This window comes from Muntiacus reevesi, chromosome 7, assembly GCF_963930625.1.
Source record: "Muntiacus reevesi chromosome 7, mMunRee1.1, whole genome shotgun sequence".
Lineage (NCBI taxonomy): Eukaryota > Metazoa > Chordata > Mammalia > Artiodactyla > Cervidae > Muntiacus > Muntiacus reevesi.
The window spans coordinates 51,250,040-51,264,187 of NC_089255.1; the positions used below are offsets into that span (position 1 = coordinate 51,250,040).

The following is a 14,148-nucleotide window of genomic DNA, read 5'->3' on the forward strand; positions in this document are numbered from 1 at the left end:
GAGAACTTCCATGGACAGAGGAGCCTGGCCGGCTACAGTTCATGGGGTCATAGAGTCAGACAGAACTGAGCAACCAAGTACTTCTCAACTAAGTATGGATACCAGTGGTTAGGACTCTGAGCTTCCCCTCCTGCTCTCTGCCCGGGTGCCCCTTCCCCATATGGTTCTCGCTTTGTCGGCACATGTGTCTTCTCAGGCAATTCACTTCTGAGTGTTAGAGCCCACTCTTGGGCCGGGAAGGGGTCCCCCTTCCTGTAACAATAGAACAAGATGGTTCCTGCTTCACTGCTGCAGAAAATGGTTCCTTTCACTATTTCTACTTGGGTCTCAGGGTGATTTCCATCTCCCTAGTCAACCTTTCTCTCCCAGCCCAATGGAGCTGTTCTCCCCTGCAGCATCCTCAGCTCCTGAAGGCTGAGCAAGCCTAGGGCAGCTATTTCAAAGCGTCTGGTTTGATCGCGCCTTCCTGTGTGTGGTTAGGCAGGGAGCAAAGCAAAGAAGCTAAACACACATTTTCATATGCGATCCTTGCAGGAAGACACCCCCTCCTTAGCACTGCTTGCGCTCTTCTTTTCGGCTGGGAATGGGCAGGAGGCACAGGGGTGCTGGGACATGTTTACCTGTTTCTTCCTTGGTTTCCTGCTCCTCCCCCTCCAGCTCTGGACAGAAGAATAGTTCCTTTGTGCTTCCTTTCCTTTCTTCTTGTGCCTAATTAGGGATTATGCTAGGGAATCAGGCTAATTAATCTCTGCCAGTCTGGGGTGAGATCAAGCTCCTCGCACTATCAGGGTTGATCAATACCTCCCTGCCAGAGAAAGAGTCTGAAAAACAACCCGGCTCCTTTCAGCACAGGCTCTAATGAGGGCGAGGCGGGATGGCCTGGGGGCGCCCTGGAGTGACTGGGTCTGGTGGTTTAGCCCCACAGGACAGAGGTGTCAGGAGAGGCTCCAGGGGCTGTAGCTTGAGTGTGTGGGGGCCCCACGGGAGGACCTCCCAGTGCCCACAGCCCTGCAAGGGAGGGGCCAGAGCTTCATCACTGTGCTGCTTTGGAACACCATCCAGCTTCCCTGGCTGCAAGGGTGGCCACTGGGAATACTCAGACGGAGACTCTATTTCAGGACAAGGTGATACCTCCAGCTTGCAGATCAGACATCCTGTCCTGGACCAGCTCCCAACCCGGGCTACCACCTCAGTCCAACGAGGAAAGCTGAGGCTTGTAGGACAGGGCTGAAGACCAGAGCAATGGGGCGAAGCAAAGAATCTCAAAGGGCTGCATGGGACAGAGGAAGAAAGGCCTCACTGTAGGAGGAAGGGAAGAGTGGTCTGTTTAGAGCTTCTAAAGAACTCGTGCGCTCTGGGTGTCCTCATGGCCTAGGCATGTTAGATCTTCAGAGGTACACTGGTGGCCCTTGCATCCTGAGGGGAAGACATGGTTGCATGTCTTCCCAAGACTTAAGAAGCCAAAGACAAAAGTATTAAATGAGAGAGACTGGAATTGAAGGAACTGAGGATGTCAGGTCTTTGGAAGGTCTTGAAGTCCTTTCCATCAAATTTTTTGCTCAGCTGCTCAGTTTGTGTCTGAGTCTTTGCAACCTTGCAACCCTGAGGACTGTAGCCTGCCAGGCTCCTCTTTACATGGGATTTTACAGGCAAGAATACCAAATATATTAAATGAGCTCAAATCCAACATTAAATAGTTTACTATAAAAATTTGAAATGATTTTTGTAATTGTTTTTAAAAAATTTCATTTTTGCAGTTTTTTTAAACGTTCAGCTTAATCTTTCAGCACTTTCTTTTTCAGGTTGCATATTCATAGGCTTTAACAGGCTCGGAGACCTTGGTCATTGTGCCTGCAATGCCCAAGGATAAAAACGGTCCAGAGCCTGAAAAAGCACACAGCCAGGCACCCTTGTCTAGGGGGGCACCCACTGTCAGGAGTGAGAAAGGAGAAACTGGGAGCATACAGCAGTGCTCCACATCAGTTCCAGGATATTAGCAGTCTACACCAAAGGGAACAGAAAAGCCTTTTAAGGATGTCTTCTTGAATAATTGGTTAAAGAAGGAAAGAAAAAGAAGACAAGAAATTTCCACTTACACGAACATGCCCCAAGTATAGAGCAGAGATAGAGTTCCAGGGGCTAGAGACAGAGTAGGCAAACACCTTAAAACAATGAGGACATTATGGCCTTCCAGACTCAGGTGGTCACAAAGACCCCGTGGACCATCCACTGACCCAGAAGGCAGAGACCATCACAATGTCCAATGAAGAACAGCAGATTAACACAGCAGCTTCAGGGACTCAGACCCAGATTACACCAGTCCACATCATGGCCCATGAAGATAAGAGGAGTGAGATTATCCTTCTTGATGACATGTGTTGGTTTTTTTGACTGCATAATACCAGGGGAGAAAGAACTGCAGTTTTGGAAATTCTGATCAGCTTGTTGAGGTCAGCTGTGGTCCCAATGACTGCAGAAGACCCTCTGGATTTGTTCTGCCATTTCTGTAGGAAGTAGTAATGAAGTCCTGTGGAGGCTATGGATTCACCTCTGAGATCTCCTTTTAAGGGATAACCTGTCAGGGCAGGGCGGTTAGCCATCAGCCTTCAGGTGCAGCACCTTTGGAGTGTTCAAACCGAGGCCTGTTGCCCCAGGTTACTCCTAGATGACTGCTCAAATCAGGGACCCTGGAACCATATCATCTGTCCAACACAAAACTCAATGGGAAATCTTGCTGGCCCTCAGGACTGCCCAGGACTTTCTCCAGAGCTACAGGCAATCATGGTTCTCCCTACCTAATCTTCCTTCCTCTCTTCTTTCACAGATGTCAGACCCACTTTATGGTCTGAAGGCCATCCTTAATTACTCCTGATTCTCTCCCCACAGGCACTATTTCCAATAAATCCCCTGCCCTGCTAATTTCATCTTGGTATCTCCTTCCTGAAGACCCAGTGTGACATAGCTGTCAGCCCATGAAGTGTGACCAAGCAAAGCCTCCTGGCTCATTCTTTCAAATTGTGAAGTTGTTTTTTTTTTTTTAAAGTCCTCATAAAATGTACCCATTGGAGGGCATGGAATATAAATGTTTCATTGAATTGCCCCCAAAGAATGCAGACTCCTGCAAAGATGGGCTGACATCACCTTGCAGTTGATTTTACCATTTACCTTTCTTCACAAGATGGTTGGAGAAGAATCTTCCTGGGAGCTGGTTACAAGGAAAGCTACTATTTATTTTAAAAATATTTATCATTTATTGAGTACTTATGTGACAGGAACCATGGTAAGAGCTTTCCATACATTGTTTCATTCAATACTTACACAATTCTAACAGGCTCTCCGTTTTTCAGATAGGGAAATGGAGCTAATTAGATGTTGAGCTCAGACTGAATTGAAGACTGATGGCAAAGCTAATACTCTATAACCTTCAACGCATACACACATGCACGCACGCACGCACACACACACACACACAATGTGATGTACATTTAAATTTTTTGAGTTTCCATGGAAGAAAAAGTAAATGAACAAGAAGAGAGAAAAAGAAAGAAAAAATGCAGTAGAGGAAAGAAAGTGAAGCTACTGAATAGAACTGGCCTAAAGATCTATAAGACAAAGAACAGAAAGGCAAGGAGATTTTACAGGACACATTTTAAGTATCTTGGTTTCTTATTAGCTATGTGCTCTTGGAGACATAACACTACCTCTGGGCCTCAGTTTTTAAAAATCTACTAACGAGGAACTGACAAGACAGTTTCAAGATTTAATTTCAGCTCTGACATTCTATATTTTATTCTGAGATGGAGCTTTTTATACTATCAATTTGTATAAAGAGAAATCAGACTAAAATGTTTCTTTTCATTAACTCCCACAGGTGAAATGATCCATTGGGCCTACAATGTGAAGAGCAGATTTTGTAATTCACCAAGAAAAGCAATTTGCCAGGATTCCAAGAGGGTGTGAGGATGTCCCAGGTGTCTCACATATAGACCTACAAATGTTTGTCCAAAGAAGTTTATCCATTGTTTCTTTTAGGCTCTTGCTTGCCATGAGGTCCTTGTGGATAATCATTATGCATATTTTTGGTGGGGGAGTGTTAGTGGGGGTTTATGTGGAAACTGGAATAAACACAGAGCTTTTAATCTGAAAGCAGTAAAATACCATCCCCTAATATACAGGCTTTTTGTGAGGAAGGAGATATAAAACCTGAAAGTGCTTCAAAGAATGTTAATTTGAAAAGCTTCATCTGCGTCTTCTTCTATCTTCATTTTTGCTCTAAATGTGTAAATAAGTACATTTTAACTACTAATCACTGTTTGGTCAGCCTTCAGGAAAAGGCTAAATGGCCACTATCAGTAGAGAGAGTAAGAGGAGAAATAAAAAACCCAGAGAAGCTGTAGACTACATTATCAGCTTAGGTTATACAAGCCTGATTCTGTCTTGATGGGTTTTCCAGATAAGGTCACAGACAATGCACACAAGAAAAGCAGCGTGGTCCTTAAAAATATTCTTGCCACACACGTACACACACAAAAGAACTACATTAAGGTGATGCATATGTTAACTAAACTTACTGTGGTAATTGTTTTGCAATATATACATATAGCAATCATGAAGTTGTACACCTTAAACATTCACAATATCATATGTCAATTATATCTCAAGAAAGGTAGGAGAAAAGAAAAAAAAGCAGTATGAGCATTCCTGGGGACAATGAGATGGTGGGGGGAAAAAAACCAGAATGCATTACTGTTTGAGAGGAATGTAAAAAACTCACTAGTTTACTATGTTAAAAAAAAGATGGCACATTTATTGCTACATAAATGTTATATACATATTGTGTTTTCTGTTACAGTGACAGAAAAAATTTTGAACTTCTTGCTGCTGGTTGAAAAGGTTTATCAATAATACCTTGAATTTGACACAGGATACAAATCTGCAATAAACCAACAATGGAAACTGGAGAACAAGATGAGAAGCAATTCATCTCGAACAATTAGCTCTTACAATACTCCATAGGTACTACACGGTATGCTAGAATCCTACTATGGTCTTAAAATGCTATTGTAAATTTCTGATATTAATGAACAGGTTATGGTAAATAACCCTACATTTTTACTACCTAATATAATAAAATAAAGTAAGAAACTTTTTACTGAAAACTTTTCGATTTCAAAAATCTAGAAAGAGTAATATTTAGAATTCAAGAAATTTTCTTACAAGATTATTGTATAAAAGACTAGCTACAGTGAAAAATAAGCCAAATGTTTTTTTCTTTCTATTTTATGAAGGAAAGCTTCTGGGCATACTGCAGAGTCTAATATAGCGAAAAAGACAACAAGCTCTGAAGAAAAAGGCCAGGCAGTGGCATATGTTCACTCACACATCATAAGCAACAACTTCTGTTTAGCTGATTAACACTGAAATGAAGAACAAGGCCACAGATAGAGTCTGATGTAATCGGAGAATACAGGCAAATTAAAGTAACCAAAATGTCCACTATGTTTACAAAAGAGTGATTTGTTAGGAACCATCCTGATCGGAGGATCTGAAGTTCTGTCTTAATTGTTTTTGTTCTTTCAAATTAACAGAAATCTTTAAGTTACATAGTGATTTGGGTCCTTTCTTCTGTGTGCTGATTGCCACTGTCGATATTGGCTATGAGGAATTATTAAGCCAAGACAACCTTGTTCAGCATGTTTTTCTCTCCCAGGGTTGTTGTGGTGGAAGACAGGTTTCATGGAAGTTCAAAGTGATTATTATGTCTTAAAAAGCAACTCTTAAGGATTAGAGACAGAGGGGTGCCTTAATGCACAGTATAAGATGGACTGACTAGGACTGGTTTGATGCTAATCTGGCTCTTCTTCTTGGGACGGGGCAGACGGTTTGCAGTTGATTACATCACCCATCCAATTCCTCCCCACTGACCAGCCATCCAAATGACAGAGAAGTAAGGGTGAAAAGGAGGACACACACGTGACCATCGCTCTTATATTCCATTAGGTAATTAGCCTCAGAGTGGTGTGTTCATTTATCACACTACCTGCCTTATTGACTACTGGGTTGTTATGTTCAACATAATCACAGCCTGAAAAATCTTCTTTGTATTTTAAATCCATTTTGTGCTTACTTACAGCTAACACTTTACAAGTACTATATGTAGTACTTACTGCTTGGAAAACAAAGCAATTTCTAAAAAGTAAATTCTTCCCTTGTAATTTACACTTCTTGCTATTACAAGCTTTACTATGAAAACCTAGAAGCTTGAAAAGTCTTGGTTATTATTAGAAATAAAGCAAATATTTATTTTGGGGAAAATCTAGGGGACAAAATTTCCCCTTTTAAAATCTTAGCTAGGCTATGGTCACAGATGGTCTCTGCTTATCTTTGTAAGGTAAATATGCAAAGCACATAGAGCTACGTGGAGGACTCTGGACTGTGACCATAATCTATTCAGATTCAGAGACCAAATACAACAGCCACAACAAAAAAATAAAAACGAATGAAAAAATGAACACGAGAGAAATGCTATACCAAGTAATATTTTCCTATTTCATGGAAAACACTATTCATATGGCAAAAGGACAGGAGAGGGCAACAAAAGACTTTTCCCTTCCTTTTTAAGACACTAATAGGTATGCCGGGAATGCTAAGGGCCAATGGTTGTCACTGCTTTGTTCTCTGCACGTGAACAGCTTTAACTAATGCTGGCATCAGCTGAGTGGAGATCAGCTTTCCACATTAACTTTTTCCCTTTATATGTAGACCTTACAGTTCCATAACAATAAATAAAATTTGTAGTTACAATGCATTTGTCAATTCAGTTTAGGCACAAGGCAACTTCCACGGTGAGTGGAGAGATCGAGACAGTCTCTGATTGTGCAGAAGCGACACACTGCTTGCAACAAAATGATCTGTTGCAAACATCTCATGGGGTGACGTTCTATCTGATGAGCTTCCTATCTTCACTTCTGATGGAAGTGTTGACCAGTTGCTTTGATCGTAGGATTACATTTGCATTTCTTGCTTCAAGTGTTTTTTTTCTTCTCCCTCCTATCAGGTTTGTGTCTTCAGATAATCTGAGTTGTCCAAGTCCTTATGAGGAGAGGTCACCTTCTATCTAGCCTATTGATAACTCTGGAACTGTGGCAGGGAGAGTCAAGGGAGAGAAGAGAACCAATTAGGACATCACTGGTAAAAATAAACACCTTCCCAGAAACAAAACAACTTGGTATTCCTCATTTATGCCCAGGTTGACAAAAAATTCACAATTAGTTACATAACTTATAAATGTTCTTTCTTTAAAGGTATAACCAAAATGGTTTTTCTTGATGTATGTGGTAAGATTTCTAAAGGAGCTCATGTAAGTATAGAATCCCAAAATACGGGATGCTACAACAGCTGTGGTAATTATGCAAACCTTAGTTTTGGCAACATGCAGGTTAGCAATACCTGAGCTCTGAGGTTCTGCTAGTCCAGTTCTCAGTGGGGAGACAACGTTAAAACATATATTTATTGCTACATCTAGTACACTGTACTGTGTTAATTGTTTACATCTCTTTCTTCTAAACTGAAAGTTTCTGAGGGTGGGGACGTCAGAAAACAAAAGTTTTGAATAAAAAAACTTTCACTTTGAACTCATTTTCACATTGATTTCTGTTCCTGGTCCATAGTAGGTCCTCAAATAAATGTTTGTTCAACAAATTTATTAAGAGAATTTTACTCTATTAGTACAAATTTTATGTTTATATTCTTAATATACATAGTAGGAGCTCTGAAATTTCCCATTTCAGCCATTTTGGATGGAAACAGTTTTAGGAAGAATCATACCTTTCACTTTCTTATTAAACAAGGACCACAGAATGGTTTTATATTAGAGTGATGCTCTTAGGGATGGATAACTGCAATAGTAAGCTACTTCGCCTTATATTATGTGGTGGCAAATTCTTGCACTTTTTAGCCAGTCATTCTGTGGTCATCCATTTTTATCAACTATTTTGATTCTAGTAGTTGATTATCTTTTGCTGGTTTTAATCTGCTACCCAGTTCTATAAATAACTGAAGGTTATCAGGTGAAACCAGATAAATGATTTCATGAAATTAGCTAACTTTAAAACGTATTTTAATTTCATCAACACTAGGCCTTTGAAATCTTATGGAACAAAATGCATTTACTACATTTCTTATAACCTTGAACAACTCCCACCCCTCTCCCCCATACTTTTTAAAAAAGGATTCTCTTTGATAGGTGACAATGCTCAAGACTTACTTTTAACCTAAAGTTGGGGAGTTTCCACAAAAAAGAGATAAAAATAGAACTATGAAAGCAGCAGGAGATACAGAAGCAATGAAAGAACAGGAAGTAAACAGTAGGAGAGAAGAGAGATGTGAGGTAGGGAAAGCTGACTGAGAAAGAGCTAAAGAGACACTAGGAAAAGAAGAAGAGGAAATGTGTGCAACAAATGAGAGAAAGACAAGAAAAGAAGACAAAGCCTCTGAGGCAGGCAATGTGACAGCTGAATGTGAAGTGCTCTTCTCACAAGAAGCAGGTTACCTGATAACAGGCAACTGGCTTGTTTTTATTTTAAAGACTTTAAAACATATTTTTGAATAAAAATATTTTTCATGATATTCTATAGTCTCCACAGAATATGAAGCAATCAATGGCTTGGGTTTCAGAGGATCTGTAATTCAACTAGCTCTTCTCTTTGACAAGCATAGTCTGTTATATTGCTGATTTTCTTTTTTTTTTTGGTGGGAAAGGTGATTGAGAGCTTTTTCCAGGGTGCTAATGTTAGAATTATAGTTGACACCTAAATAATTACATCAAGACTTCCCTTCTTTGTCCCCGAATGAAATCATCCATTTCTGTCTAGTTTGATCCTAAGGAGGATATATGAAGAGGTGGTAGGAAATCAATTTCTTCAAGTAAAGTTGGGTTATTAACTAACGTTTGTAGTTTACAAAATATTCTATCAAATTCCAAATGAAATGAAATTCAAAATGAGATAGCCACAAAGTTAACAAAATGAAACTGCACTGAATATATTTTTCCTGCTCCAAATCTCACATCCATTTACTTTTACTTATTGCTTTTACTCTGCGGATTAATCTAGGAAAATAACTATACATTGGTGGAGGCAGGTTATAAAAATGAAGTTCCCATTTCTATATCTAATCCATGCTTGCAAGCTGTATTTTGTTACTGATCCAAATATTTAATTATGTTCTATATTAATTTCTGTCACAGCAAACATTAACCTTACAACTTATAGATAAAATGAATGTATATAGTTTAAGAAAAAGACGGTTCACATTATCTAACTACTTGGACAACAACCTGCTACCACTGTTGTCACTTTGTTTAAAAAAAAAAGACCATAAAGAAGCAAACTGTATTTAATTCATGAAGAGGAAGATTAAAAAAACCAGTCTTTTAACAAGTAAATTCCCAAGAGAAGGATGCTCTGGTTCTGTCGTACACAACACCTTTACATTCCTGAATAGATTCCAGAAGGTGTAACTGATATTCTTACAGGAGAAGGAATATGAGTATTACAGACTTGCATTAATGATTCAAGTGGAAGAAAGCACTGTTTTATGTATGAAGATCTCATGATAAAGAAGAGGCAGATGGCTAACAAAAAAACTGGTTGATGATGCCACCAAGTACTTCTGGGTAGGGGAATGAGGACCACCAGTAGTAGCAAAAGTATTATTTGACAGATAAATCATAGTATTGTTTTTTTCTTGGATCAGAATAATATTCACGTGAGGGAGTATACATGATGATCTAGAACATAACAGTACCAAATTCTTTATAAATCAAAGTATACTTCCCTGGTGGCTCAGATGGTAAGGAATCCACCTGCAATGCAGGAGACCCCAGTTTGATCCCTGGGTTGGGAAGATCCCCTGGAGAAGGGAATGACAACCTACTCCAGTATTCTTGTCTGGAGAATTCCATGGACAGAGGAGCCTGGCAGGTTACAGCCCATGGGGTTGCAAAGAGTTAGACATGACTGAGCCACTAACACACACACACACACACACACACAGTATCACATTTTGAAGAGAACAGTAATTTGGTACAAAATGGCATGGGTTCTCTAACTATATAGCAGAAAAATAAGCTGTTGGATTCCAAATCACTTATCATGACCAGTGCCACCAGAAAATACAAAGGTTAGAACTCAAAGGTTCTAGCTCGACTTTGAGCTGAACTGGGGGACTGCCATGCACTTTCTCACACACACACTTACCTGGCTGCTGTTTACATATGACCCATAGGGTTGGTAGTTTCACTGAGCCCAGGATGGGATCCTGGCAGTGTGGCTGGTGGCTCTGCCGATACGGCAGAAACTTTTTCTTCTTCCCTTCGCTTAAGGCAGGCTGCTTTGGGGTTAAGGTTCCTCTCTGAAATAAGGAAAAATAATTTTCTCATTAGAGTCACAAGTTATGAGCCATGGACTCAGGTCTTAAACTGAACAGACTGCTGCTATTTTTTCTTTTTGTGGGGATTACAAATCTCTCTGTAATTTCATTCCCATGATGAATAATACTGCAGAGGCAACAATGATATGCTCACAAAACACCTCAGCGTTAAATGAGCCTTGAAACTTATAATTCTTACTGACCATTTTGTGTGTTCTTATGACTTGGTTTTCCAGGATTTGACTTGATCTACATCAGTATCTAAAATTTGTTCTTCTACTGTTTCATCCAAACACCGTAGCAAGTGCTGTTATTAGACTACTCAATCTCCTCAATGTCCTGCAAAGGTGATCTCTGAACTGCTATGAATGCTGACACTCTCTATGTACTGGAGAGGGACATCTGTGCTTTATCCAGAATTCTGCCAGTTGAGAAAATGATAAACTAAGAGACACCCTCAGCCATTCCTCTATAGGAAAGTGTGCCAGTTCCTCCAGGAAGAGAGGTAGCCTGAGTATATCTGTTTTTCTTCTTTGATTTATACGTAGGACAAGATGACTGAGATGCTCTTTCTACGGTTGGGGTTGTGACTGAGAGGGTTATAAAAACCTTTACTGCTTTGTATATAAATTAGGTAGCAGAGAAGACCAAATGGAGTTTCTGATGTGGGCATTTTCAAAGACACTTAAAGTATGGGATATTACCATATAAAATAAAAGTAAAGAAAATCCACTGAACTAAAGACCCACCGGATGAAAATCTACTTAGGAACAATAGTTCCTTGATAATTTCTTTAAATGAGTTGTAAGTACAAGATATTAGAAAAAAAAAAAAAGATATTTAACTCATGATGCCTCCTGGTGTAGTTTTTTATTTCAGTTTATAACATACAGTATAAAAGTTGCTGCATTTATTCTTATAAACTGATTAAAATGTCTTAACAAATATAATATAAAAAGATCACTTAAATTAGTCTGTAATGAAAACAATTTTGTATAATTTGATTTTTTTTACATATTAGATTTTCTTAAAATGATGGCCTAGCTGAATGCAACAAGCAGAGCTTTTTTTTTTTTTTTAATGCATCTCCTCTTTCAGAGAGAGTGAAAACATATTTGAAAGTGCATGTATCAAGATACATTAGTTCACTTCTGAGTTTAAAAAAGTAGATAAAAGACTTTACTATATGGTAAACTTACTGACTCTATTAACTGTTACTCATACATGATAACACTTCATCATCTAGGCCCCTGCATTTAGGAAAAGACATGAAGCCTTGTATACAACTCTGGGGAGGCAATGAAAGAAGGAAGGTATACTTTTACTTAATTTATCAGGATAACTTATAGTAGAAACTGGCATGTCCATCATTATGTAAAAATACTAGGAGCTGCTTTCTTAACAAGTGATTGTGCACCTCTGACTAATGAGAAGCTTGTCTTTCATGAGGTGTCACATCCCCTTTATTTTGTAGCAAGAGTCTCATACGATGACCAGAGAGACTGAAAAGAGGGCACAAATTAACATGTAAAATCCAAAGAGGATTTGAACATTTCCTAATCGAAACATTCTCACGTTTCTCTTACCATGGAACATCACTCTTAGCTAACTATGACTCTGTGTCACACTTGATCTGAGAGGTATGATTAAGATAGCTGGAAAGGACAAGAACCAAAAACTCAAGTTAGACAAGATATTGTAGACTCCTACAATGAGTGAGACAACACTTAGGACTAGAAGAACCAAGAGAATATGCTACAGTAAGCTCTACTAGTAGCTCAGACAGTAAAGCATCTGCCTGCAATGCAGGAGACCTGGGTTCAATCCCTGGGTCAGGAAGATCCCCTGGAGAAGGAAATGGCAACCCTCTCCAGTATCCTTGCCTGGAAAATCCCATGGACAGAGCAAAGGGTCGGACATGACTGAGTAACTACACACACAAGATCTACTAAATGTGAAGTAAAGTGAGCTTTGATTCAAAAAAGCAAAAGCTAGAGCTGTTGCTTCATACTTCCTGGTCTGTGTGAGAAGCCCATGGCAAACATGTTATGTAGTCAAGAAGGCCTGATGTAAAGCTAAGACTCTTTGTGACCCCATGGACTGTAGCCTGCCAGACTCCTCTGTCCATGGAATTTTCAGAAGTCAGACATCCCCTGTGGGGCATGACAAGTGATTGTTATTCCCACATTTCTATCAGGTGTCTATCTCTTACCCTCTGGTAGATGATTGAGAATTTACCTCTTTTATAATACCATCTTCTTCTTAACGTGTTTATAGCACAGTTTTTGGCTAATTCAATAGTTACTTCTTATAATATTATGATTAGGTAAATATGTGTCATTATTTCTATGTGGATATACATATAAGTCAATAATTTTAAATTGATTGTTTCCTTGTTCATATGATTGTTTTTCCTGTACTTATAGTTGCTTTGCTTTTCATTTGTTAATAATGCTAATTTTCCCCCTCAAAATGATCTAAATAGATCTAACAAATGCCTCTCAACATTTCTTCCTAAAATCTCAAACACATCATCATATTATTTATTAATTCTATCTTATTTTCAGGGAGACCTTTCTTCTGACAGTCTTCTATTTTCAGTATGGACTAGTTCTTTTCTAGGTCTAGCAGTTCTTGTTACAGGATTTTCTTCTGCTACTCCTATGTGGTACATCCTTTCTTTCCCAGGTGCTATGCCCTTGGCTTTGCTGATTATGTCCTTACTTGGTTTAAGCACATGTTCCAGATGCTCTCTCAGAAAGTGGCAGAGGCACTTCTAAGAAGGCAAAATGTTAAAGCCTTTGTGTATCTGAAATATATTTATCTTCACATTTTAATAGTTTGGGTAGGTACAGAATACTAGGTTGAATATGATTTTTCCTCAGAATTCTGGAGGTATTGTTCCACTATCTCCTGGAATCCAACACTACTTCAGAACTCTGATGACATTTTGACTCTTGTTCCTTTTTCTGTGAGCTATTAAAATGTTGTCTCTAAAAGCTTTAGGATATTCTTTTGTAACTCTGATGCTCTGAAATTTCATAATGATATACTTGAGCTTGAGGTAATTTTAAAAGTCATTATTCTTAATAGAAGATTAGATTTTATGAATCTTGAGACATGTAATCTTCAGTACTTATAAATTTCCTGTATTATTACCATAATCCCCTTCATTCCTTTCTCCTCTTATACTATAAATCCTATTGGTCAGATGCTAGACTTCTAGATTAATCCTCTCTAATTTTACTAGTTCTTCTCTTCTATCTTTCATCTCTTTCTAGGAGATTTTTTCAGCTTCATCAGCTAACTTGTCTACTATATTTTTTCTGCTATCATATTACCTGACTATTTGTTTTTCATGGCTTCTCTTTTATGCATACCTTTTCTCTTAGAAAATATTTAGTTTTCAAAGGTTTCCTAATGCCTTTTGCATGTTTTCGTTTTCTTCTGAGTTTCTCTTTGGTTTGGTTTGATCTCAATTTCTCTTTTTCATGCTGGTTTTTCTTAAATCTTTGGTTGTCCTTTAACATTAAAGTAAGACATCAACTGGTGGGCTTTACTCTATGGTAATCTAAAAGTGAGGTATTATTACTCAGGAATTCCTAAACCTGGAAGTCTTTTCTCTAGAGTATTTTATTTTCTCTGGAAAACAATTAGCCCATTTCCTTGAGGATAGCATTAACATACTCTGCTGCCAGCATTAGGGAAGCAAGGCAG

General features: G+C 38.8%; 1 protein-coding gene across 5 annotated transcripts in view; it reads right to left on the reverse strand.

Moving 5' to 3' along the window:
* Nucleotides 1-3,227: 3,227 nt before the first annotated feature.
* Nucleotides 3,228-14,148, reverse strand: part of TCF12 (transcription factor 12) — a 394,477-nt gene continuing 383,556 nt past the window's right edge. For all 5 annotated transcript variants that reach the window (XM_065940083.1, XM_065940082.1, XM_065940084.1 and 2 more), the window contains 2 exons: nucleotides 10,260-10,413; nucleotides 3,228-7,140 (listed from right to left, as the gene is read on the reverse strand). In XM_065940083.1, the coding sequence (XP_065796155.1) occupies nucleotides 10,271-10,413 (143 nt within the window). In that variant the 3' untranslated portion in view covers nucleotides 3,228-7,140; nucleotides 10,260-10,270. The remainder of the gene's footprint in view (nucleotides 7,141-10,259; nucleotides 10,414-14,148) is intronic.